We start from the raw sequence: 25,814 nt of genomic DNA, 5'->3' as shown, positions 1-25,814 counted from the left end.
TCCCCATAAAATATTGAAGGGAGTGCTTTATTTGAATGTTGTATGGGGGGTTTGCAAATGACTTAATAGTTGTTCACTACAAGATGAAAAGAATTGAGACATCTATATACCTTCAATTCAAGTGTTTGGAGAACAAGTTGAAACGAAGACGGAGATCAAATATCTGAGAGTAATACTCGGCAACAACTTTTTATTTTGGAAGCACGGATAGATAGTTGTGACAAAAACAACCGCATCGCTCATGGCGTGCAGTGCCAGGCGGAACTTAAGGTTAAGGTTTTCTGTCTGTAATATTGTCACCATAATTAAACTACAGCATGATGATGGGAGCCCTTCCTAATCTATGAGAGTGTGGAATGAGGACCTAAATTCACCCTCAGTATTGCAGGAGAGAATCTAGCCAATCTGCGGACCCATGAATGTATTTGCATTTGTATCAATGTGTCCCAAGAGTAAAAGAAAGAGACGGCAAAATTGTTCCCCACAAGATACTCGAATTTAGGAAAAGATTGGTGTTGGTAGAATATTTTAGGCGTCATGTTTGTACTTAATCGCAGACACCATAAATCGAACTAATAATGGGTTGATGTGAATCGTTACCCTGTTATTACAATCAATCTACAATTTACAACCTATGTATATGTAACCAAAATATGATATTGCAATACAGATTGCAATGACAATTTAACGATTTCTGAACAAGAATCTTTGCTCATACGAAATAGTTAAATAGTAAAGGGTTCAAAACTTGAGTAAAAGAAAAATATATCATTTGGCATTGATAAGAAAAGGGTTAATTTCATTTAAAATTGTAAACAATATTGAATAACTTCTTATGAAATGGGTAGAAAATTTAAATATTATCAAAATTTTGATTGTATAAATAAACCAAACAAATTTCATTGTCAAGGATTTTGGAAAAAGAAAATAAAATACAATATTGTATAGATATACATACACACATATATATACAACAGTTGTTTTCCAATATAAAATATTTTGTGCTGGAATTTAATTAAAATATTTTAAATGTATAAAAACAAAGCATACCAATTTTAATTTCTTTTCATTTAAATAATATTTAAAAGAATAATGTTAATTTTATTCTTATTAATTATATTTGAAAAAAAGATAAAATCAAAAATGAAAAATAATTAAAAGAAAATAATTTTATATAAGAAAATTAAGAACCGAGTACTGAAAGTATAAAAATTTATAAAAGAAAACAATTAAACATAGTTAAAATAAAAGAATAAATCGTATATGCCCAGTACAGATGCCTGCATCGTGCGTATTAATTATCCTTGCCCTTTACTATATTGCGTTATTTGCGCGTTTTCTGTGTTGATTAAAAATTATTTTTAACGATTCTCTCCCTTAAAAATCCCTTAAAAATTTTTCAATTCTTAATTGTTGTGTGTTTCTGAAGAGTTTCTTTTAAATTCTTGACAAGTCGAATGACTGCAAGGCGTTTAATATTTACTTTTAAATGAAAAAATTGGAAAACATAAGAAAAAAATAATAAAGAAAATGGAAGTGGAAAATTAAAATAAATAAAAGATTCCTGTTTTTTTTTAACAATTCTTGTTTTGTTTTATGATTATTTTGGCCTTGGGTTTCTTTTGTCTTTTCCTTTGGTTTTTTTTGTTTTTTTTGGCTTACATTAAAGAAAGGAAAGCAGAAGTATAAATTGTAGCTTAACACTCTTGCCGGCAATTTAATAATTTTGATCCTTTTATTTGGATATAAAAATTTTGTTATGTTGCTGTGACCGTGTTTTACGACTGGAGAATAAATTTTATGCTAAATTATATTTTTATACTCTAAGGATATTAATAAAGTTTACATTTTGCTTTCATTTCAAAATGTTTATTATATATATGTACATATGTACATGTACGCAAATTAAGAAATGAATTTTTACTATTAGATTTTTTTCAGTAGTATTTATAATGAAATTTTTAAAGATATATGTACGTATTTTATTCCAAAAAGTGTGTTTTTTAAATTCTAGCTGATGATAACATGTAATTAAAATTTACAGTAATTTATCATTAATATGTCCTAAAATTTTTAAATATAAATTTGTAAAATAATCAAAATTAATTTTTAAATAAAAAACTGAGGAAGAAAACTTACTTGTTTTTTAAACTGACCAACATCTGTCTGTGTGAGAGAGCTAAGAGACACATGTCGTCTACATACTAACGATACCCTTACAATCTTGCTGGTCAGCCCCATTTGATACCTCTAGGCGTCATCTTAACTCATTTCATTACCTCACCTAGAACACTATGAAGAGGCACGGTGATAGAGAATGTCGAAGTTATTTGAATAAGTGTAATGTACAACTATGGAACTAGTATTCTCGTACATGATTTTAATGATAATTACAATTTTTCTTGGTACCCCTTTATAGTGTAATGCATTCCAGTTGGGTTCATGTTTAACCTTGTCGAATGTTGCTCGGAAATCGATGAAGATGCAATTGACAGTATTACTCACTTCGGAAATCGATCTGGTTTTCTTCAAGTATTTTGTCTAGTTTTGCTTCAATTCTGATTATTACTGTTAGAGCCAGCACCTTATGCATCGTGTTAAAAAGAGTGATAATCTGTCAATTTTTGCATTCTTAGCGATTGCCTTTCTTTAGCAATTTTATAAACATTCCTTCTATTCTATTTGTTATATATTTTTTTTTCATGCCACAGTAAACATCTAAGATCTAGGCAGGCTACTGGAGTTGGTCTCAAAATAAGCAAAACTAAATGCCTGAGATTGAATACAATGAATAATATGTCGCATCATTCGGGCAGCATCGTGATAATATGTCGCATCATTTGGGAAAAGAAAATAAGGACTGTATAGTACTGCAAGTCTTTGAATTACGACTTGCGTACACGGTATATATGTATCAATAAAGCGCAAGCATATATTAACAGTTGCCTTAGAATAATAAGTTGAATATTCTGCGAAAAAACAATAACAAACAATGACCTATGACCGTATTTTACAGCTTAGATTACGGAACAGAAGCCTAAAAAACCTGCCTATAAAAGAAAGAAAGTAAAGATGGCTGGGACACATGTTACAAAGGCCGAATAACACATAGCCAGGCAGGTATTAGTTTGGAGTCCAGTTTTAGGATCAGTAAAATTTAGAGAAGGCTAAATTTGACATCTATCGAAAATAAATATAAGAGTCAAATTATATATGCATTCTGATTTAATTTTTTTTAAATCATGACACTTATAATAAATTTTAATGTCAATGTAATATGTCAATTATGACATTTTGAAATGATTCACACCTCTTTAATATTTCGTAACAATTTTAAATTTGATTTAAACTTATACGATAAATGAAAAGTATAAAAACGATAAATAATTTAAAATTTATTTAAATAAAATTTTATTTTATATAAAAACAGGATATTCATTTCTCTAACAGATACTTCTGTTGGTTTAATTTCAATTTTTACCGACCGTATTGTGTAAACAATAGGTAGGTTATGTGATGGCAACAAATTTTGCATATCGAGTTTTCGGTGGGAACGTACTTCTCCATAGTAGGGAAGTGTAAATAAACTATTTTTAGCAACCTGTCGGTCTGTCGGTCTGTGTGTGCACGCGTGTATCTCAAGTTCGGCTGAACCGATTTTGATGAAATTTTATATGTAAGTTTGTTTCCACCATGGCACGGATCGATCAACTTTTGGTATATATCAGGCCTCGGGAACTGCACTTTTTAGCGGGCCTGTTTTACATTTTTGAACATTTTGAAGAAAATATTCAACCGATTTACTTGAAATTTTATATATAAGCTCAGCTCGACCGTCCGCAAAAATTCGTATGTTTTGGAAGAAATCAGGCATCGGCAACAAGAGGTTTACTACGGGCCAAATATACATTTTTGTGTATATAAAGAGAAATAATCAACCGATTTCATTGAAATTTAATATATGAACTCCTCGTATTAAAACAATGGACATATAAATTTTTTGGAAAGATCAGGGCTCGAAAACGGATTTGCGGGCCGATTTTACATTTTTCACCATTTTGAAGAAAGTATTCAACCGATTTACTTGAAATTTCATATATAAGCTTTGCTCGATCATACGCAAAAATCCCTAACTTTTGGAAGAAATCAGGCATCAGCAACTGGGCGTTTACTACGGGTCAAATATACATTTTTGTGTATATAAAGAGAAATAATCAACCGATTTCATTGAAATTTAATATATGAATTCCTCATATAAAAGCAATGAACATATAACTTTTTTGGAAAGATCAGGGCTCGAGAACTGATTTGCGGGCCGATTTTACATTTTTCACAGAACAAATTGATGAAATTTCTTGAAATTTGATATTTGAGTTCTGGTTGTTACCGAAACTAACTGGCGTGCATTTCAGGGAATTCGGGTAGCACAAAGCGAAACTCTACTAAGAGCCAAATTTACATTTTTCTAAGTATGTTAACTATAAGCTTACTAATGTCCTAAAAATTGGAAATAAGTATTTAACAGCCATTTTTATAATATTCTGTAACACTTTCATTTAACTAGACAATACACAATGCGGTCGGTTATGTGCTGACCACATCAGATTTTTTATTCTGATATACTTCACGCTCTTATATAATAATTGTTCGAGTACATTGTTTTTTTTGCCAGTATGCCATGATAAAGATTAAATGTGAGCGACAGTAAAAAAAATTTAAGATGAAAATAATAAAAATTACAAATTGTTATTGTTTTCACTTTTTAATGTTGTTATTTATATTTTAAAAACTGCTGTTAATTTTAAAGAAAATGGAAAATGGCATAGGAAAATAAAATTTTGAAAAAATTCTTTTTTTTTTATACGATATACGATTATCTTTGTAATAAGTTATAAAGAATGATTGACATTTTTTTCTGCAGCTTGCGGCATATTAAAATTAGAAAGTTATTGCAATCATAAATGTTGCCATACATTAAATCTTGCCTTTGGGTTATCAGCTTATACACAATGAATCTTATAAAGTAATAGTACCGCAGATGTTTTCTTTAAAAATATTTTATTTTTCATTCTCTAATAATGTTTTTTGTTGCATAATATTTCGTTTTAAAAATGGAGGAATGAATGTTATTCTCTGCTTTAACTGAAATTTAATAATATTATTTTAAATTTGTAAAATATAAAACAGAATATTTATAATTTCAAATTATTGTTGTAGGATCGAGAATTCTATATGTGTTTATTTTACTATACTTTATGTAGATTAAAAGTGCTAAGATTCGTAAGTGAATTTTGGGTTAAAAGTATTTATCGGTAAGACTGCTATGTAATTTATTGCCTTAATTATTACTAATAGTATTTAATTGGCAATACTAATTTTAATTATTTTGTATACGTATATTAATTATATTTTATATATATTTAAATACAATATGATAATACTATGTATTACTTTTAAATTATTATTTACAATTGGATCTTAGATTTTAAAATAAAATGGGAAAATTGTTAAGGTCCTTGTACTTAAGGTTCTTCAAATGAATTCAAGTAGTATGGGAAGTAAGTTCAAACAATTTGACTCCTATATCGCCTTAGACTTTATTTTCATTCTCAATTTAATTTTATTATTACATAATAAATTAAACTTCAAACATTAAAGTTGTTGCGATTTTTATGTCTTTGGTTTATTTATTGAACGTTATACAAAGCGAAAAAGCAAATTTTTTTTTTATTTTTTTAAATATGTTCTTAATTACGGTAATATAATGGAACATCTTTTATATATTTAAGCTATTAAAATTAAACAAATTTTTTAACATTATGAAAAAAATATTCTTAAAAAAAAAAGGGTCAATAACATCCCACAAAGCATTATTAACCATGCCCAAGTTTATTATCAGGTTTTGTGGTCCTTTTTGGTTCACATTAAATTAAATATACCGAAAATGAATCTGGACCTAATTGATATAAAAATATTCAATTTTTAGGATGAATGATTTTATTTGATGACCTTATGATAAAGCTATTATGATAATGGTACTATATAATTTCAATATAATTTTTTTACATATACATACACACGCATGCAATGTACGTTCTTGTTTTTAAATAATTTTTAATAGAAATTGAAAAAAATCTGTTTTTTGATTTTATTTTGCCTGTTTGTGAATTTGCAAAACTTCTATTATTAGAAACCTCTTTCACCTATAATAACTAAAACGCTCCCTCGAGAATTGTTCTTCAGACAAATTCAAGTATCTTGTGGAGATAGACTAGAAACTCTTTTCTTATTTCAATAAACGCTCCATTTATCCACAGAACCTGTAAGTGCCTTCCAGGTTTTCTTTTCATATAACCTGTGAGTTGGTTTCTACCCACTCATACTTTTTTCCTTTAACGCCTTTCTTGCCATAACCAGCCAATTTTTGCAATTGGTCTGCCTCAACCCACGGCGAAGCCTTCGTAACTCAAATAAGAAATGAGAAAATAACCTTTTTAACAGGTTTTAAAGAATTGTTTAAGATTCGATTTCTTTCCCATTTCTCGAAAAATTCTGGAATTATTGTTCGTACCTATGCAATATCTGCACTTTATTATATATTTATGTAGATATATGTAAGTATGTTTACTTGTCATTTTAAGTAAAGTATGTAAAATTTAAGGTATCATAAATAAATTTCTGATTTTATGCTAAGTTTAAATACAATGTGTGCATATACACATATTGAAAATATAAAAATTTAATTGACACATACAAAAGAAAGCATTTTATTGAAATGACTTTAATAATTTGTAACATATACCTATTTATTCATACATATATTTATGTATGAATAAATAAAGAAATAAAAGGCGAAAACCATGTAAAATCGTCTTTTTACATAATATTGAAACAATAAATATTGTAATTTTAGTGTTACCAAATCTTATATAAAAACGAGCAGAAAAAGGGCAAATTTTTTTGAATCTAAGTGGACTTTGGCAGATAAGTTGAATATTTGCATAACAGAAGAGAGACACCATTTTATTCCCTTTCCAAGTTCACTCTCAGGCAATATACAATGTAGTATGTGGTATATTCTGTATATGTAAAAAGATAACCTTATCGTATACAACAAAAGTATAAGTCAATAACAAATCAAAAACTGTGCTGCTCAAAACTCTGTGTTTTGCCTTTCTTTACTATGCATATCAAGTTTATATCATTTAATTTTCAATTTTCATTTTTCTCAGAATATATAAAGTATTGCAAGAAATCGTAAAAAAGGTCAAGTTCATTATACCAAAAAAATTGGTACCATGTATGTACGTATGCCAAAAATTTAAATTCAAATCATACCCAATAATACGTAAGATACCCAAATACAAAAAATAACAAAAAAAAAATTAATCAGCTTAAAACCCAAAATATTAATACGTTTGGCAACTTATATAACATGCATACAATTTCTTTTATACATACATATTTATATAAAACATAATAATAAATACTTTATATACATACCTGTATAAATATGTATAACAATAATAATTCAGTTTCTTTTTACACGTTTTGAATAGCAATTTTTACTCTTTATATACACATACATTTACAATACGAGTATAATAATTGAATATTGCAACCTTTTAAATCATAAATTAGTGTTTACTTTGTGAAAAAATTACAGTAATATCATTCATTTCAATTTCTTATAAAGTATATAACAAAAAGTATAACAGAATATAATATTAATAAATTGTTAAGTATTTTATAGATGAAAATTTTTTCTAAAAGCAAGATATCAAAGTTCATTTTAATTTCAATTTAAAAAGCGATAAAAAAAAGAGAAAATTCAAGAAAGTGTATAAAACAGTAGAGCTATAAAAATGATTACCTTAATCTTAAATTTGATTTTTTCAATCTTTATCAAACAATGTGAACCATTAATTTTTTTTCATATTTAATTTAAAATTATATTACTTTGCTCTTATATAATATTTGAGGTTTGATTAAAATTTATGTAATCATTTAAAATTTAAATTGATAAAAAATACTGGATTTGATGATGGTTATTATATATTAGTATGGTAATATTATAAATAATATATGAGCTAGAAAAGTATATTCCTAATAGATGATAAAATTCTGTAGATTATCTTAGATCCAGGTGAGATGAGCAACAAATAATTTGAAGTTTAAGAAATTTACATGAAAAATATATTTTTTTTTTTGATAACATTCTTTGTTAAACGTATTAATAATATAGTATGTAAATGTTCTGCATAGAAGAATGTTTAGAAATACTGTAAAAAAATAAAATTTAAAAGAATTTTTTAAAGGTTTTTCTGTAGCTTGAAGTTTTTGCTTTGGAATATTTTTTCAATTTGTCAAATTTTGGTTAATAATGACAAATAATGACGTACAAGTGTAAAGTATTTTTTATGCCAATTTACTGTCAATTAGTAAAATATTTAATGCGTTGCAATAATTAAATTATAAACTTTTTATTCCGCCAGATGGATTCATGTATATTATATTAATTGAAAAATAAACGTCAAACTTTTATATTTAACTTTAAAATGTAATTTTTACTCTTATACGAGTATAACATAATTTTTACATATGCCCGAAAGCATTCGATTTACGAATTATTCTCAACTACTACGGAGTGATTTAAAGTGTTATTTATATGATTAAATTGGCATTATAGATTGTTATTATATATTTGTGTGTAGAAGTGTTATGATAATTTAGTAAGAGTGTTATTTATATATTTAATGTGGCCAAAAAAAGGATAACACTAGCACTACAAAATACGTGTCTTTATTATTGTGCAAAAATTATTGTTCGCCTTAAAAATTAATGCCAATATAATTGTTCAACTTTTTTTTTTAAATGTTAGAATTTTTGTTCAAATAATTCGAAATCTTAATATTTTTTTTAAGTAAATAAAATTTATATATTATATGTAAATAAAAATGTGATATAGTTTCAAAAATATTGGAACGAAGAATTTTTGATTGTAAATGATATACATATGGACAGTTTGGAGTAAAGCATAGGGCTGCATAATTAAATTATATTTTTGCTCCATGTTTTTGAACAGTGCCAAAATTCAATAAATTTATAGAATTTTCGCAATGAGATTTTGTGGCAATGTACTTGTAGTAAATAGTAATATTTTTCCATATAAAAATTATATGGAACAATGAGACTTTATGCAATCTTAAATGCACGTTCGATCGTTTTTGAAGAAATTATTAAAACATTTTTACACAATGTAATATGCTATAGTATTTAATTTTATAACTTGATAATAATTTTCAAACTACTAAAGATTATACACGTGATTGGCCCGATATTTGACCCCTAAATTATACATCGAATATTTGACCTCTAAATATTACCGAATATTTAATGAAAATAATTTTTTAAAGAAATTGCAAAATTGAGTAATAGAATGGTAATAGTTTAGAAAAGACCAAATTTTTAAAATTTAATTAATTTAAAAAGTTTTCTTTTTATGACAACATTTCGAAGTTATGAAAGAAACATTTTGCAATTTTGACCATCGGAACTTGTTAATTTCTTTAAAGGAAAAAAAAAAATTAAATATTTTATTTTTCATTTTTTATAATAAAAGTTAAAAAAAACTTTTTTTTATATGTTTTTCCTTACTTTTTTTTTTTTGAACCCTAAAGTTGTTTGGAAAAAGAATTTTCCTTTTCCTTTGTTTTTTGTTAGTTCTTCTCTTGAACCGGGTATACTTGCGGTGCGGTCTTCAAAATTTTTCTTCTAAGAAGTTTCTGTTTTTGTTTTATTTTTGTTTTTGTATTTATGTTGTTTTGATGATTTTTTGTTTGAGAATCGTTTTGTTTTTTAGTTGATTAAAAGTGCCTTAACTTTTGCAAAATGTTTTTTTTTTATGTGTGTTTGCGTGTGTGTTATTAAATAACCTTTTATGACTTATTATTTTAATGAAAATCTTATGAATAATAAATTTTATGTAAAACAATTCAAGCAGCTTCTGGCATTTTTTTTAGTGCAAAAACAAAATTTTTTCTCTTTATATTTTTTTCTCTTGTTTGAGGCAGGCAATGTCTAATATACGAAGTCGATTTTTGTTGCTGTTAACACAATCCTTTCAAAATATATTCTAAAACAAAGAAGAAAAATAAAATATTTTTTATTTTTATTTAAAAATTTATGAAGAGTAAAATTTAAGAAGAAGCAAAAAAAAAACTGGGGATTCCCTTAACATATACCAAAAATAGAAAACGTAGGAAAAAGAAGAAGAATTTTCTTTAAAAGCTCATTAGATTTTTATATTATGGTTGTGAATAATAAAGGTTAACACATATTGCTTTAAAATTAAAGTTTAAAGTTATTTTATTACAAATAAGTATACAATTTTCCAAATTTTATAATAAATAATTCAAATGAAAATGAATTTAAAATTGAAATATAATAATTTTGAACACTATGTATTTAATTATGGAAAACGTTTATAATTAGAATTTGTTTGAAATTTATTATGTGGAGCAGGATAGTTTATATCTTTTCACTTAATCAAATTTAGCATGGTAAAATATTACAGCTTGTTTTCTGTCAACTAGCATATTATGTAAATATGTCAATAGACTGGTTATTTTTGTCAATGGCGCCTAGAATGCATTTGTATGTTAATTTAGCTGATTTGTACAACTACTTCCAATATTATTGTCAAAAGTATGAATGTGTAACTTCAAACTTAGTTTATTTAGCAGAATTTCATAAAAGTTTTTGAAATTTAATGTAAATTTCAGTATTATAGTGAAAAGGAAATTAAAATTTGTATTAAAATGTTCAACTTGTATCACTTGTTCCAAAATTATGGATTACCGAAAGAAAATATAAGTGTTAGGTAATTTTTTTTTAAATTACAAAATTATGTAAAAAAGTTTTTAATTTTTTCGGAAATATATTTTGAAATAATAATTTATTGAGTGCGATAATTTTCCTCTCAAATAATATGAAAATTCACTTAAATCTTAAATATTTTTCATTGTATAAACAATTGTAAGAAATATAAAATAATTTGAAATAAATTAATGATAAACTGAAAATTTTATTCCTATTGTGAATTCTAATTAAATATTTATCAACTCATTATTATATTCAGGATATAACAATAAAAGAAATGAAAATTAATACATAAATATAACAATATATATAGCATTATGTAATTCAATATTAATTGGATGATTTGGAATTCAATTACATTTTATAATTTTGTTAACTATAATTGTCTTTGTATTAATATTAAATTTAATAAATTATACAGGATAAACAGGAAATAAATAAATTTCCAATAGAACTCTTCATTAATAATATTTGAATTAAATATAATTATTTTGATTATTAAAAAATATTAAAATGTTGTTTAATGATTTATAATTAATTTTTGTTATGTCAGTTTTTATTATTTGTTAAAATAAAAATTGAAAAAATTAATTTTTTTTTATTAAGAAATTATACAAAAAATTTTAAGAAAATTTAATTTGAAAAATTTTTTAAATCTATAAATTTTATAAAATTATAACAGTTTATTAACATTCATAATTCTGTAACTCAGTTGGTAGAGCGTCCGCCTAGAAAGCAGTAGATTGTTGGTTCGAGTCCAATTTAAGGAAAAAAATTTTTTAATTTTTCTACTTTTAACTCTTTTCTTTGGTTAAATCATCCATCTGTTCTGCAGTTGTATTCATAAATTTCCATTGAGTTAATATAACAGTTTATTGTAGCCATTTAATTTTTTTAGTTTCATATTACGAAAGACACCACATAAAAGAGTAATCCACCAATATACTTTCTAGTACAAAAGACACCATAATTTTCGTTTTATAAAAACTTTGAATTTTTAATAAAAAAATATATATTATAACTTTTATAACTGTTATAACTGTTATAACTGATATAATTGTTATAACCATTATAACCATTGTTTTATATACTAAAAATAATAACTGTTATAAATTTATACTATTAACGAGAATATATATATTTTTAATATATATATATATATATATATATATATATTAAAAATATATATAATTATAACACTTATAATTGATAGTAACAATTATTTTGGTGAATTGGCTATCCTGAGTAACAAATAATACTGATGATGATATTGAAATTTTACTTCCTATATATCGAATTGCATATAATTTTGAAAAATTCGTCTTTATTCCCCACGCCAGCAGACTGCGTCAAAATCTTTAATATAAAATTGAATTAACTTTACTTTAAAGAGTTTTCCTTTCGATAAATTTTTTAATAAATGAAATATGCACTTTATATTTATGCTTTACTGGTGTGCCTCATTAAAAATTTCTTGAAAACTTTTAATTATTATACGAAAACTATTTTATCAAAAAAAAATTTTCTTTTTCAAGAAAAAATATTTTTTTTTTTGCTCCACAGAATTTTAAAATTTGTTTTAAAAAAAAAAAAAAGAGAAAGCAAGAAAGAGTTCTTAACAAATTAAGAAAAACGGATGTTAGAAAAAAAAAAGATAACAAGAAAAATAAATAAATATTTAAATATTTTTTTTTTAAGAAATTGGATCCTTTTTGAATTCAGAGAAATCTCCTTTTTCATCATAATATTATAAGGAATTCATCATGCTCGCACATTTTGTAAATTCATCACACTCGTGTATATTTCGTGTGTTGATGTACTCAAAAAGAATTATTCTCATTAAAAAGAAAAAACTTTGTATATTATTTTGTGTTATATGCGTTTAATGTAGGAATTTAAAAAAACAATTTTCATGTTAATAAGATGTTTATGTGGAACAAGTAATAACTCATAGAACCTTCCCTCCGCCTTTTGAAATAAATTTTTAAATATTCTTAAGAAAATTATAAAATTTTCGTTAATATTTTTTTTTCGGGTTTATTAATTAAATACATTTTTTTATTATTATAATTTTGTATGTTTTCCTCGTGTTTATAATATTTTACATAAGAATTTCACATTTTTATTTATTTAATTAGGTAATTTGCCGTCATTTGGTTTTCTTGTATATTTGTATATTGAGGAATTTTTATTTCATTTATAAAAATTTTCAAAAAGTAAGATGGTGTAGAAGAAATTTTTGTTAACATTTTTTTTTTATTTAATCATACAATAATTTTGTTAACGAATTATCAAAAATTTCTTTGAATTTTCCTATGTTTAAACGCAATAATTTTTGTCTTTTGTATTAATTGTAAATTTTTTAAGCGAAAATAAAGTTCATATATGTAATAAATACGTACATATGTACATATGTGTGTATGTGAATAAGAATTGTATGATTGTAGTATTTTGAAAATTCTTATATTTTCTTAAATTTATTTTTTAAAATTATTTTAATATTGAAAAATTTAATATCGCATTGAATTAATTTAATTTCAGTTTAAATTTAAAAAATGAGTAAATTTTGGGGGAGAATAACTTTAAGATATCACTTGCAAAATTTCTTATTTATTCCTATAAAACTAAAAATAAAAAAAATATTTCAGATAGTTTAATAGAGTAAGTTAATTAAATAAAATAATTTTAGTTTAAATAATAAAGTTTATCTTCAAGTTGGCAGTCACTATTTTACAACAAAAACTGACTTTGATAGTTGAATATTACAAAATAAAAATGATTCTGTCATTTGATTGACCTCTGTCATTTAATTTTTAAAATGTAAATGATTTGGCTTTCATGTGGTGAAATTTAATATTAATTTTTATATAGTAAATGTTACGTCACTGGAATAAAACTATTGCAATTATTATTTGGTAAATAACCAAGTATTTATTTGATATAAGGTCAAATATTATACAAGTACGTCAAGTAAAATACTGATTAAATACTGATGGAATTATTTCTATTGCGGTCTATCTATTTCGGTATATATATATATAATAAATCAAATCCCATAACATAATTATATTAATTTGACAGAAGCAATAAAAAATTTATTCAGATTGAACTCAAGAAAATAGAAAAAATTTATCTCAATATGGCAATAATTTAAAGCAAAATAAAATTTTTTTTCTAAACTTTCATTTCCTTTACCTATTTAAATTTTCGCTCAAGATTTTCGCTTAGTACTAACATACGAGTATAAGCAATTTCTTATAAAATAAAAATATGCCAAAGTTCATGCTACTAAAATTTAAACAGGTTTTTTTATTTAAACAATGTTACTTTATATACATACTCAAGTACAAAAATAAGCATATAAATTTAGAAAAGATGTTTTCATATTGGTTGATCCCAAGTTCCCTATATAAAGAAGTCTTAAAATAAAAGAAAACTAAAAATAGAAAAAGTTTTTCTTTTAAGAAAAAGTAAAAAAAAAAAAAACAGGAGGAAAAATCGCGGTATAAATCAAATGAAAATTTTTTTGTTTATTTTCCATTTTCCAATATAATTTACTAGATTTCCTTCCTTTAGAAAATTTCTTTAAAAATTTGGATGGGGGGGGGGGGTGGAGGGAGAGGCAAAATGTATTTTTAGTTTTTTTCTAACATATTTTTGTCTGTTTTATATTTTTTATTTATTTATTTCGCAATTGAAATTAGTGTATTCCGAAAGAATTACAAAAAATTTTAGAAAAAAATCGTCTAGAAATTTCTAAAACTAATTGTTCTATGGTATATATCATGAAATTTTACGAACTTCTTACAAACAAATAGAAAAAAATTAAATATTTGCAGAGACAATTGTAAATTTCTCAAACATTTCCGCTAGTGTCTATTTTACCGGGAATTAGATCGTTTTTTTAAAGGTTCGGAAGGATCAAAATTAACTAAATTTTCATTTTCTTTACAATTATTTCAAAAATAATTCAAACATTATGTTATTCATTTTAGAAGAAAAAAGGCATTTATTTCAAAATAAAAAATTTAGTATGAAATCAGAAATTTTGTAAAAGAGGAAGAAGGACTTTTTTAAAAAACTTTAATTTAATATTTACTTGTTTATTTTTTGATAATGATATTTCGAATTCAACGTAATACTAAGGTATCCGACTATTCTAAAATAAATTGTTACGAATGTATTCAATTAAAAATTAGATTTGTTTTAGAAACTTGTGTAGAAATTTGTATAAGGATTAGAAAATCTAGTGTATTGATTCAGTTATAATCTATGATTTAGCTAACATTAATTGTAAGTATGTTTTTTTGCTTTACAAATACAAATTCTTGTGTAAGTTACGTCCACGATTAAATTTTTAGTATGGTTCATTAAAAAATTCCAATTTTTAGTCAGCTTCTCTTACATTTCAGGTCAAAAATTTCGCCAATCGTACAATCAAAAAAGTTGTTATCCGATGATCTATATGTAAAAAAGAAATTTTACTTACCCATACAGGAAATCACTTATAAATATCTATAGCGTCAAATTGCATTATTTCGACAGAAAATTAATATCTAAAACGATGGAATGACGAAACGATACAACATTTATAATATGATTGCGAGGTAGTTGCCCGCCTGTGATTGCTGTGCTTCGGCGGGACGGGTGGGGGATGTTTTGTGGCCCCGTGGAAGATCTTGGGGCTTGATGTGGTTGGTATAGTGCGGTTTGTCAGAGGCCTGGATATAGGGCAAATGTAGATGGGGATAAGAATCACAAAAGATCCTATAGGTCGGCGTGAGAAATTTAATTCAATTTAATATAATTTGATATCATTAATATTAAATTAATTTAAAATTCATTTGAAAAATTGTTCAGACAAATTAACAATAATTTCCTAATAAAATATTTTATACCTAATTTTTAAGTTTAAAATTCTTAATTTGATTGAATTTATCAATTACATTTAAATATAAAATTTTAAATTATTTTCAATATTCTTATCATAGAATGATTACTTACAAAAGGACCTATGTATTTATTTAGTAATTTAGTTCATCAAAGTTCATTGTAAGTTTAAAAAAATAATATAAATGAAATGAAAAACAATCTACTTTTGAGTGGTTTTTTTTTTTCTCCACGTGCTAGGATACTTAATTTTTACAATACCTTAAGGTAATATTTGCTTTATTTTATTTAAACATTTACTGTATATAATATACAACGTGCTCGTTACATTAAGAGGTCCTTGTGCGAATTATTTTCATACAAAATGGTATACCAATTCAAATACCATTTTAGTCTTAAAATATTTCTGTTTTTTTTTTTTTGTTTAAATTTAATTTTATCTTATGATTTAAGCAAAAATTTAATAATGTTTATAATGGTAAATGGGGGGTTTAATTTTTTAAAAAAATTTTGAAAAAATTTTATATGAAATACTCTGAGAGTAATTTGTTTCAAAAAATTATGAAGAGAAAATTTTTTTTTTAAAGGATATTTAATTATTTTTGAAATTCTTATAATCCTTTATATTCATAATCCATAATCATTATAGAATCTTATAATTATTAAAGCATTACGGTACATAATATGGTGTTAAAAAAATTTCAATTTAATTATAAGAAGCTTCTAATGCTTTTTACTATGCGAAAAGTGTAATAAGGGTTAAAAAGTTTAAATTATCTTAGGAATTTTAATGTTCTAATTAGATTATTTAAAATAATGTTTAATCAAACCAGTGTTTTGTAAAAAAGCCATTTTACCTTGAACAAGAGAAAATCTGCCACTTTATTCATATATGCACCAAAATATTTCAATTCATTGCATATATTTAGGATAAGCAATAGAAAAAATTCGAAGAGGCGTTAACGTAATGGTTGAATATGACGATTAAATTAGTGATTTGAAATAAATAGTTATATTTTTAATAGACATTTTGCTTATACATAGGAATTTGAAAGTTAACATTTTGTTTTCATAGGAATTTGAAAAATTTGCAAGCTTTCGGGAATATAAGCCGCCGATTTGTAAATTGAAATTTTACAAATTTTAAGAGACAATAACTTGGAGGCAATTTTTCTAAATAAATTCAAATTAATTATTTATTAGTGTTTAAAAGCTGTTATCTTTTTGGGAATAGCACATTGTGCTAGCACCTGGCATCTGAAGAAAAGATGCCAGCTTTCTATCTTAAAGACTGTACAATTTTTGTAAACAGACAGCTTTCAATTTTTGTGGAAAAGTGCTTAAGATGTTTTTTGTTTTCATCAAATTATAAATCAAAGGAAATTTTTTTTCCCTAAATTATTTCAAAGTGGAATCATTAAAATATGTACAAGCTCTTAAATAAGCTTATTTTTTTTTCAACACTTAATTGAATTTCATGTTATATTTTTAAAGCATATTTAAATTCTTTATTTATTTTGTTAATTTTAAAATTGTTGCATTAAAATTAAAAAAAATATTATTAAAAATTTTCTGTAATATAAAAGAATTAAAAAATTTTATGAGATTAAGTAAAGAGAATCAAGTTTTTATATAAAAGATAATTCATTTTCTTTAATATGCTCTTAATTTCTGCTTAATAATTTTTTGTCTTTTGCGTAATAAATTTTTTATCTTTTCATAATTCATACTAATTACGACAAGATTAGAGATCCAGAATAAAAATTTTAATTCTTCAAAAAAATTTCGGTTTTTAGAACATTATTAAAATAAAATCATCAACTCTCATAGTAACTCCTTCTCTCATAGTAAGTTGACTCTCATAGTAAATCTTGAAAAAAAATTAGTTGAACAAGGAAGTGTCATTATATTCAATGATTTTTTTTTTTAAGAGAGTGTTCATATTAAATTTACAATAAAATTAGTCAAGCAAATATGCAATAAAAATTTTGATTAAATATTCACTGAAATTGATGAAACGCATTCATGTCACATAATGATGAGTAACTTTTTTATGTGCTCACTTCTAGCCGTATCTTATAAATAACATTAAACAATATTATGATCAATAGAGTGCCGAAGCCAGTCGGCTTGTTATAACCATAAATCAAGGTTCACACGAAATGATGGAAAGTTGTTAAATCACATAATGTTAGGTTCGATTTAGTAGACCGATCCTTCAGAATTAACTTATTTGCAAGTTTTGATTTCAGTAACTAAATGGTTCTATAAATCTTTTACGGTATATTTCATTAAAACACCATTATTAACGCTGGTAATAACAAAATTCTATATTCTTCGGCCTGTATTTTATTAATTTTGTATACATGTAAATCGTAAACTAAACGGCAAATATTCAACGTATTGGAGTGCTTGAAATTTTTTTATTTTAATTTATTTTATACGCGGATGATTTTTTGTTCTTAAAAAATTATTTATAAACTAAAAAGCAACCATTAAAGCTAAGCATCATATCGTTATAAAATAATGTCTAAAATAATAGAAGATTAATTTTCAAAATAAATATGAGAATATGCTTGTTGCTTAACTTATAATATGCTAGTTCGAAAGTTGTGTTTGAAATAAAGAGGACCACGTATTTGCAATATAGCAAAAATCTTCAATAGAAAAATGTGAGAGATTCAAATAAATTTCATTGTATAATTTATAACAATTATATTCATTTATAACAGTTTGCGATCACATGCAGGATCAATTGATTGGGAAAGTCCAATCAAGTTTAAAATTAAAATTCCTTTTTAAGATTAATAGCATACAAAATTTTAGCATTCAATTTAAAATTTTTTCAGATATTTTTGTTTACCGTAAAAGACGAAAATGAGAAAGTTTTTGCAGTCACGTGCTTAGCACCTACATATATACATATCTAGAAAAGAGATAAATTATATTAATAAAGAAAAAAAAAAAAGAGAAAAAAAAATTTTCGAAAATTAAGGTCTTCAGTTATAATAGTTCTTTTTTTTTGTGAATGGAAAATTTTTTTTTGTTTTTTTGAAAATCATCAAAATCATTCATTAATTTTACTTTGTTTTTTGTTGTTTTTGTTTTTATTTTTTTTTTCATTCTATAAAATGTTGTTCTTTTTTTTTTTTTGTAAAATAAAATGTTTTCCGCCCACGTTATTTTATTTAATTTTTTGTTTCTTTGTGCAGCATTATTAAGCATTCCAAGTATAACAAGAGTCAAAGGATTTAAAAGGGTTATAGATACAAATCTCTTATACAGGAGGATTATTACACAACATATTTATGGTATAACAATATCATGGATTCTTCCGTTTTTTCTTTATTATTAACATTTTTCTATTCCTAGAGATTTTCAATTCATAAAAATTGTGAGAATAACAAAGACAATTTCGTATATAATGAAAAATTTCTTTTAAAGGGGGGCAATCGCTCTTATAATTTTCATATATGTAAAATTTTTTTAATCAACTGTAATATCGAAGTTGGAAAGTGATTATTGAAAAGTTTGTATATTTGTACATTATTGCTGAGTTTTTCGATTATAATTATTTTGAATATTTGGAGTAAAAAAATTAAATTTTATCTTAGTACTTGCATGTATAGTAAAGATGCCGAAATCAAAATGGAATTAAATTAAAAATAAAAATGAAAATTAGGGTTCCAAATCCGTATGTTTATCATATTTTGAAATCGTTTAGATTTTATTGCATTACAATTTAGAAATTACAGTCATATTACATAATAATTGCACTCTTTTATTTTTAAGGAGTTTTTAATACTTTCATAATTTCTAGAACAGTATATAAAATTCTGTTATTTTTTTGACTTTCAAAACAATTTAATAACTTTTATACAAACATACACATACATATATGTGCGGAAATGAATTTTCGACTAATTTTACCATCGTAAATCTTATTCTCTTTTAAAGTACACCCAATAAGTATAGTCAAATGAAATCTTTCTTTCAAAAGATTTCCTGCTAATGGTTTTATTATGTTCTTTTTAAACTGTTTTCTCAATTTTATTTTCTATGTATAGAAAAATTATGATTAAAGCATGTTATTTTTTATATTCGTACAATTTTTATAATACTAAATTGCAAAAAAGAGAGTGCATCAAAGAAATAATAGGTTGATTTATGTAATAAGAAAGCAATTAAAATTATTTAAAAAAAATTGAAAAATGTTGATATTTCGAGTATTATGTGACAGTCTGTGATACAATCAAGTCTGATGATAAAATATGACAATATATATATACAACAGTAAAATCTGTCGAAGTTATTAAGAAATTATCTGTCGAGTGGCTTATATTAAGTTTATTACGGTTTTAAAGAGTAAATATAGGTGCTGTCAAGTTTAAACCGAATATTTTCCGATCTCTACAATATTCATTTTCTTTCTGTGAAATTAAAAATTAAAATAATAATAACAATTTTGTCTTAATTTCAAATTTATATGCCACACATATGACTTTTCCAAATGTTTAGATTCATCTGAACTTTTCATAAAATTTTTACGGTTTTCGCATTTGACAGTTTGTTTCTCTTTTTAGTACTAAATATTTTTAGTACTAAATTTTACTTTCACTCATAAAACATGACGCTTCATATAAAATTCGGCCTTATCGGTTTCATTGTACAAGAATGTATCACAAAAAAAAAATTCCAATTAAATAAATTCAACTATAATTCAAATGTAATTAAATAAATTGAAACATCCTGTACTTACTTATATATTTTTCATTTTAAATACATTTATATAAAATATGTTTCGGCACAAGATAGTAGTCTTTAGTATAAAAAGGTTATAAAATATTTTAAGAATTTTCATTGGTTCTTAAAAAACATGTTACGGAAGTTTTCTTAAAAATATTCTAAAAATTTTTATTAAAATAACAAAAAAAAAAAGAGAACAATAAAAGTTTATATATATGCACATACAATGTCGGAAACAAGGATATTCCTTAAATTTTTTAATATCACAGTTCATTTTTTATGGGAATACATATACATACATACTAGTACAAATAAAATACCATGTATAACTCTTAAAGATGAGGAAATCTAGCTATATTATATTCGAAGAAAAATAAACCGAAAAGTTTTATTCTGAAATTTTTTTTTTATGTATGTACTCGTACCTTACAGCTATGGTGCTATAATAACAATGATTGTGTTAAATACTTTATATTTAAAAGCAATTTAGTTCCTTTTTATAAAATGAATTTTTTAAGAAAAGCATTTTTTTGTTAATTTTTTCTTTTGTTATAAATGAATTTCAGTTTAAAGCTTATTTGAAATTTTCTCTTAATTTTTCTTTTTCATTTTAATTAAAATGTTAATTAAACTATAGTTTTTTTTTTCAAACAATAGATTTTTAATTGTTTGCATTAAAATTTAAAAATTTAATTATTTGACTTATACATATAGAACTAATTAAAAATTTGAAGTGTTTATTTGAAGTTTTTAACACTTTTAGAGAGAATTGAGAATTTTTAATATAGTATAGTACTTTTGTATAAGAACATGGTACTTGTTTAATTTCTATTGTGAATTTTAAAATTTTTGAAAATTTTTTTGACTTTTACCACAAAATTCTTACTTTATATTCCAATTATTATGATGTTTAGTATAATATTATTGTAATTTATTAATTTCATAACTTTCAATAACAACATCTGGTTGTTGTAATGGACTTTCTATTAAAATATATTTAAACATTGTTAAGAAATTTTAACAAGCTCATATTTTGAAAGTTCAACTTTCTTATCACTTTTCAAATGTCATATCGAAAGTTATCAAAATTGTTAAAGTTTTTTAAATGGAAATCCAAAAGAACAAATAAAATCACAATAAAAAAAAAAACTTTTATATTTCAATATTCATTCAGAATATAGAGAAACTTTGTATAAAAAGTTGTAGAAATTTAAAAATTTATATTTAGCAATTTTTAAAACAAATTTTCGAAAAATATTATTTATTAGTTTCATCCTGTCTGTCCACCAATTTATCCTCGTCTGTCCAATCCCCTTTTCAATTACCGCTTCTCAAAATTTTGTAAAATTTTAATTTTCGACATTTTATATTTCCGAAACTGCAAGCTTTTTCAAATTTATATTAATGTAAAAAGCTAATGGTAAATTTCATCCAATCAAAAAATATCATAATTAAAATAACTAACCCTCGAATTCAACAATTATGTTAACGCTTCTATGACTTCTATTACTTGTATAAATTTTGCTGTATGAAGGAAAGTACAAAATTTAATTAATGCAATATGTAGACTATTTTTGTATGTTTTTTCAATTGTTGAAGGGAAAAGTGCAACTTTAAACACCATTGGTATTACTCAACTTTATATAATTTGACTTAAAGAAAATATTTACGTGTTTTATTCGAAAATCGCGTTACTTCGTTTCGAAATTTGCGTTATATTGTTTTAACCACTTCACAGATATTATACTTAATATTTATATAAACAGAAATAAATGAAACATAAAAATATATCAGTTATAACAATTTGAAATCTTCGTCAACATGTCCGAGTAATTCTTCAATATTCAACAATTATTTGTTATGCTGCTTTTACAACTTATAATATTTTTGCAGTAGCTATATATGAAAAAAAACTTAAGATCTTAAAGAACTGCATTTTTTGAGCTTGCTATCTTTGCAGATTTTTCAGTTTGAATTTATTAAACGTGCTTTATATTAAGACTTAATTTAGAACAGAATAATCAACAAATTGATTATTTGGCACTGAAATTTAATTCTGAGAATGAATTTGATAGTATGGCATTGAATCAGCAGAGGGCTTTAAATTAAAAAATTGAGTTTTCGTTAAAGAATTTTGAAATAACACAATTTTTACGTCAGCAGTGCAAATTATTATTGACAATTTAATTATTATTGTGTCATCAATTGTTAATAACATTTAAAGTTTATTATTTATTAATTAATATTTTATTGATATATCTTAATTAATCTGGCGTTGTTAGGGTGGCGTAGGTTATTATTTTACTTGTATTTTTTTTTAATAACCTATTGTTTTTAATTGAACAGCAACAATAAGGGAAAACGAAATTAATACTATAACTTTTTTCTAAAATTTTCTCACTTAATAAACCTTCTCTTCAGTACTCAAAAAATTTTATCTTGTATGTGTTGCGTTGGTGTTAATATTCAATTATTTAATTGTTATGACATTAAATCATCTCATATTACATAGAATGAAAAATCAGAACGATATTACGAGTAATATGTTTTTTTCTGAAGAAAAAGTTTAACAAAAGAAATGTTATGAAGATTTTTTGGAATATGCTTACGTTTACATATAATATTTGCAAGCATATTATATGAAAATGTACATACATATATGAAATATAATCTTAAAGATAATTTTAAAAATTCAATATTTAATGTATGTATGTAAGTATTTTAATAAACCTTCAGGTGTATTTAAATATAGTTAGGTTACAGGTGTCATTAAATGTCTTTTACTTACACAATAGCAAAATTGTTTTTAATTTTACGTCAAATAATTTTACAAATGTTTAGAATTGGCATTTAAAATTAAAATAATATAATATACTAATATGATTATAATCAGATAAAATTAAATTCTACGTACATACATATTTTAATATTTAATATACATACATTTTATAATTTCAGATTACACACAGGATGGAGTACACGAAAAACTCCTGGTGCATTGCGACCAGATGAGCAAGCCGCAATCATATCGGTTATAAGAAGAAATGAAGATATTGAAATAGCAGAAAGACAACGTGTGGGTCGTTTAGTTGAACGTGTTGAAAAAATAAAAGAACGTGCTGCTAATTGTGGTCCAAATAGTTGTAGACTTTGTGGACAAACATTTGGATTTTTGGGACCATCAAAATTAATTTGTACAGATTGCCAAAAACCAGTATGCTCAAAATGTTCGATAGATTTAGGACAAAAAAATTCATACAAATCCAAGTATAAAGTTTGAATTTTTTTTTATTTTGTCAGCAAGTAATTTAAACGTACATATACAATTTTCTTTTTTCTTTTTAGAGAGATAACTTTATGCAGAATTTGTTCTGAAACTCGAGAAATGTGGAAAAAATCAGGAGCTTGGTTTTTCAAATGTCTTCCACAATATGAAATGCCATCTTCTACAAGTTCATCTCCAATTAGAAGTTCAAGAAAAGAAAAAGTTAGCCGTCCAGTTAGGACAACAAAATTAGGTATGGAATTAGATGATGATAGTGCAAGTAGCGAAGATGAAACAGACGAAAAATTACAACAAAATGAACGTGCTTCCCCATACACTAGTATACAGCGTGAGGATAGTTTTCGTTTAAGAACAGTCGGATCATTTCGAAGTTTTTTTGAGAATGGAGAAAGAAAATTTTCAAATTCATTCTTTTTTAATAGACAACCATCAAGATCGGAAAGTTGTAGTCAACCAGATTGGGATACAATTTCAGCTATTTCAGCAACAACAAATATAACATCTGGAACTAGTATACGAGATCGTCGTGAAAGTAATAATTATGCTAGAAGAGGTTCTGTATCATCCAGTTGGTCTGTAAGTGAATCATCTTCTGGAAATGGAAGTTCGAGTAATCAAACAAATCAAATTAGTCAAGTTTGTCGTACTGAACCACCACTCGGATGGCTAGAAGTTCAAATGAATTATTGTGAAATGAATCATACATTAGCGTGTAGTGTATTAAGAGCTCGTGATTTACCAGCAATGGATAGTGCTGGTTTGGCAGACCCATTCTGTAAATTAAATATAATAACTCCAGAAGGAGCAACAAAACAAACAAGATGGCTTAAAACAAAAACTGTTCATAAAACTAAAAATCCAGAATTTAATGAAAATATAACATTTTTGGGTGTTGAACCTGAAGAACTTGGGAATTCTGTTTTATATGTTGTTATATTGGATGATGATAAATATGGTCATGATTTTCTTGGAGCTGCCAAAGTAGGATTATCAACAGTAAGAATTTTTTGAATAGAATACTAAAAATTTATAATTCTGAAATCTTTTATTATTTATACAGTTACATAATATAAGTCCACATCGGTTAACTGTACCATTGGTGTCAGAAGATCAGTTTAGTTCAGAAGCCATTACCGCTGGACCATGGCCCCGTGGTCAAATGTTAATTTCATTATGTTATAATACAAAGAAACGTTCTTTAGCAGTTATGGTAAAGCGATGCACGGATTTGTTACCAATGGATAATAATGGCAGCTCAGATCCATTTGTAAAATTGTAAATATATTTTAAATATTATAAGTTTATAGCTATTTGTTAGATTTGTATAATGAAAATTAACCAATTTTTTTTTAGACAACTAAAACCTGACTCTCACAGAAAAAAATACAAAACCAATGTCAAGTGGCGTAACCTTAATCCAATTTTTAATGAAGAATTCCTATTTGAAACTCGCCCAAATGATTTAGATAAACAATGCTTGATTATAACTGTGTGGGATAAAGATCTTGGAAAAAGTAATGATTTTTTAGGTTCATTGATTTTGGGACATAATAGTAAAGGAAGACGATTAAAACAGTGGCAAGATTGTGTAAAATTACCGGATCATTATCATGAACAATGGCATTGTTTGTCAAATGAACAGCCGTCGCACTGATTTCAATTTATTTTTTTGTACATTATAAATTAATTTATTTAAAAAGTTTTTTTTTTTTAATCAATTAGTTTAAAGTGACCTTTTAAAATAAATGATGACTTTATTATCAATTATATATTCGTATATTTAAAAATAAAAAAAAATTAAATAAAATTTGAGATCTCCTAAAATTTTTATTAAGTATTTTATTTTTAAGTATGGCTTATGTATATAATGTACATAATGTATATACAGTTTATTACTTCATAGAAGCATGAGGTTTATTGAACTTTCATTTGCTCTACTTTACCGAATTTTCACTGAGATTTTTAGAAATGTGTTAGCTTTTCGTTATTTTAGCATTGGACAGAAAAGAAG

At 24.6% G+C, this 25,814-nt stretch overlaps 1 protein-coding gene across 2 annotated transcripts in view; it reads left to right on the top strand.

Moving 5' to 3' along the window:
- LOC129615603 (rabphilin-3A) overlaps positions 1–25,595 on the top strand; it is a 59,963-nt gene extending 34,368 nt beyond the window's left edge. Inside the window, exons 1-5 of one of the 2 annotated variants that reach the window (XM_055530880.1) lie at positions 7,701–7,737; positions 23,476–23,784; positions 23,863–24,799; positions 24,864–25,078; positions 25,157–25,595. In XM_055530880.1, the coding sequence (XP_055386855.1) occupies positions 23,903–24,799; positions 24,864–25,078; positions 25,157–25,457 (1,413 nt within the window). In that variant the 5' untranslated portion in view covers positions 7,701–7,737; positions 23,476–23,784; positions 23,863–23,902 and the 3' untranslated portion in view covers positions 25,458–25,595. Of the gene's footprint in view, positions 1–7,700; positions 7,738–23,475; positions 23,785–23,862; positions 24,800–24,863; positions 25,079–25,156 lie in introns of those variants that run through there. The other variant, XM_055530879.1, reaches the window with a different exon arrangement.
- Positions 25,596–25,814: the final 219 nt, after the last annotated feature.

The sequence above is a fragment of the Condylostylus longicornis genome, unplaced genomic scaffold (assembly GCF_029603195.1).
Source record: "Condylostylus longicornis isolate FDR11 unplaced genomic scaffold, ASM2960319v2 ptg000137l, whole genome shotgun sequence".
Lineage (NCBI taxonomy): Eukaryota > Metazoa > Arthropoda > Insecta > Diptera > Dolichopodidae > Condylostylus > Condylostylus longicornis.
Note: the sequence above shows the minus strand (reverse complement) of the source record. Positions and strands in the feature narration are given on the sequence as shown.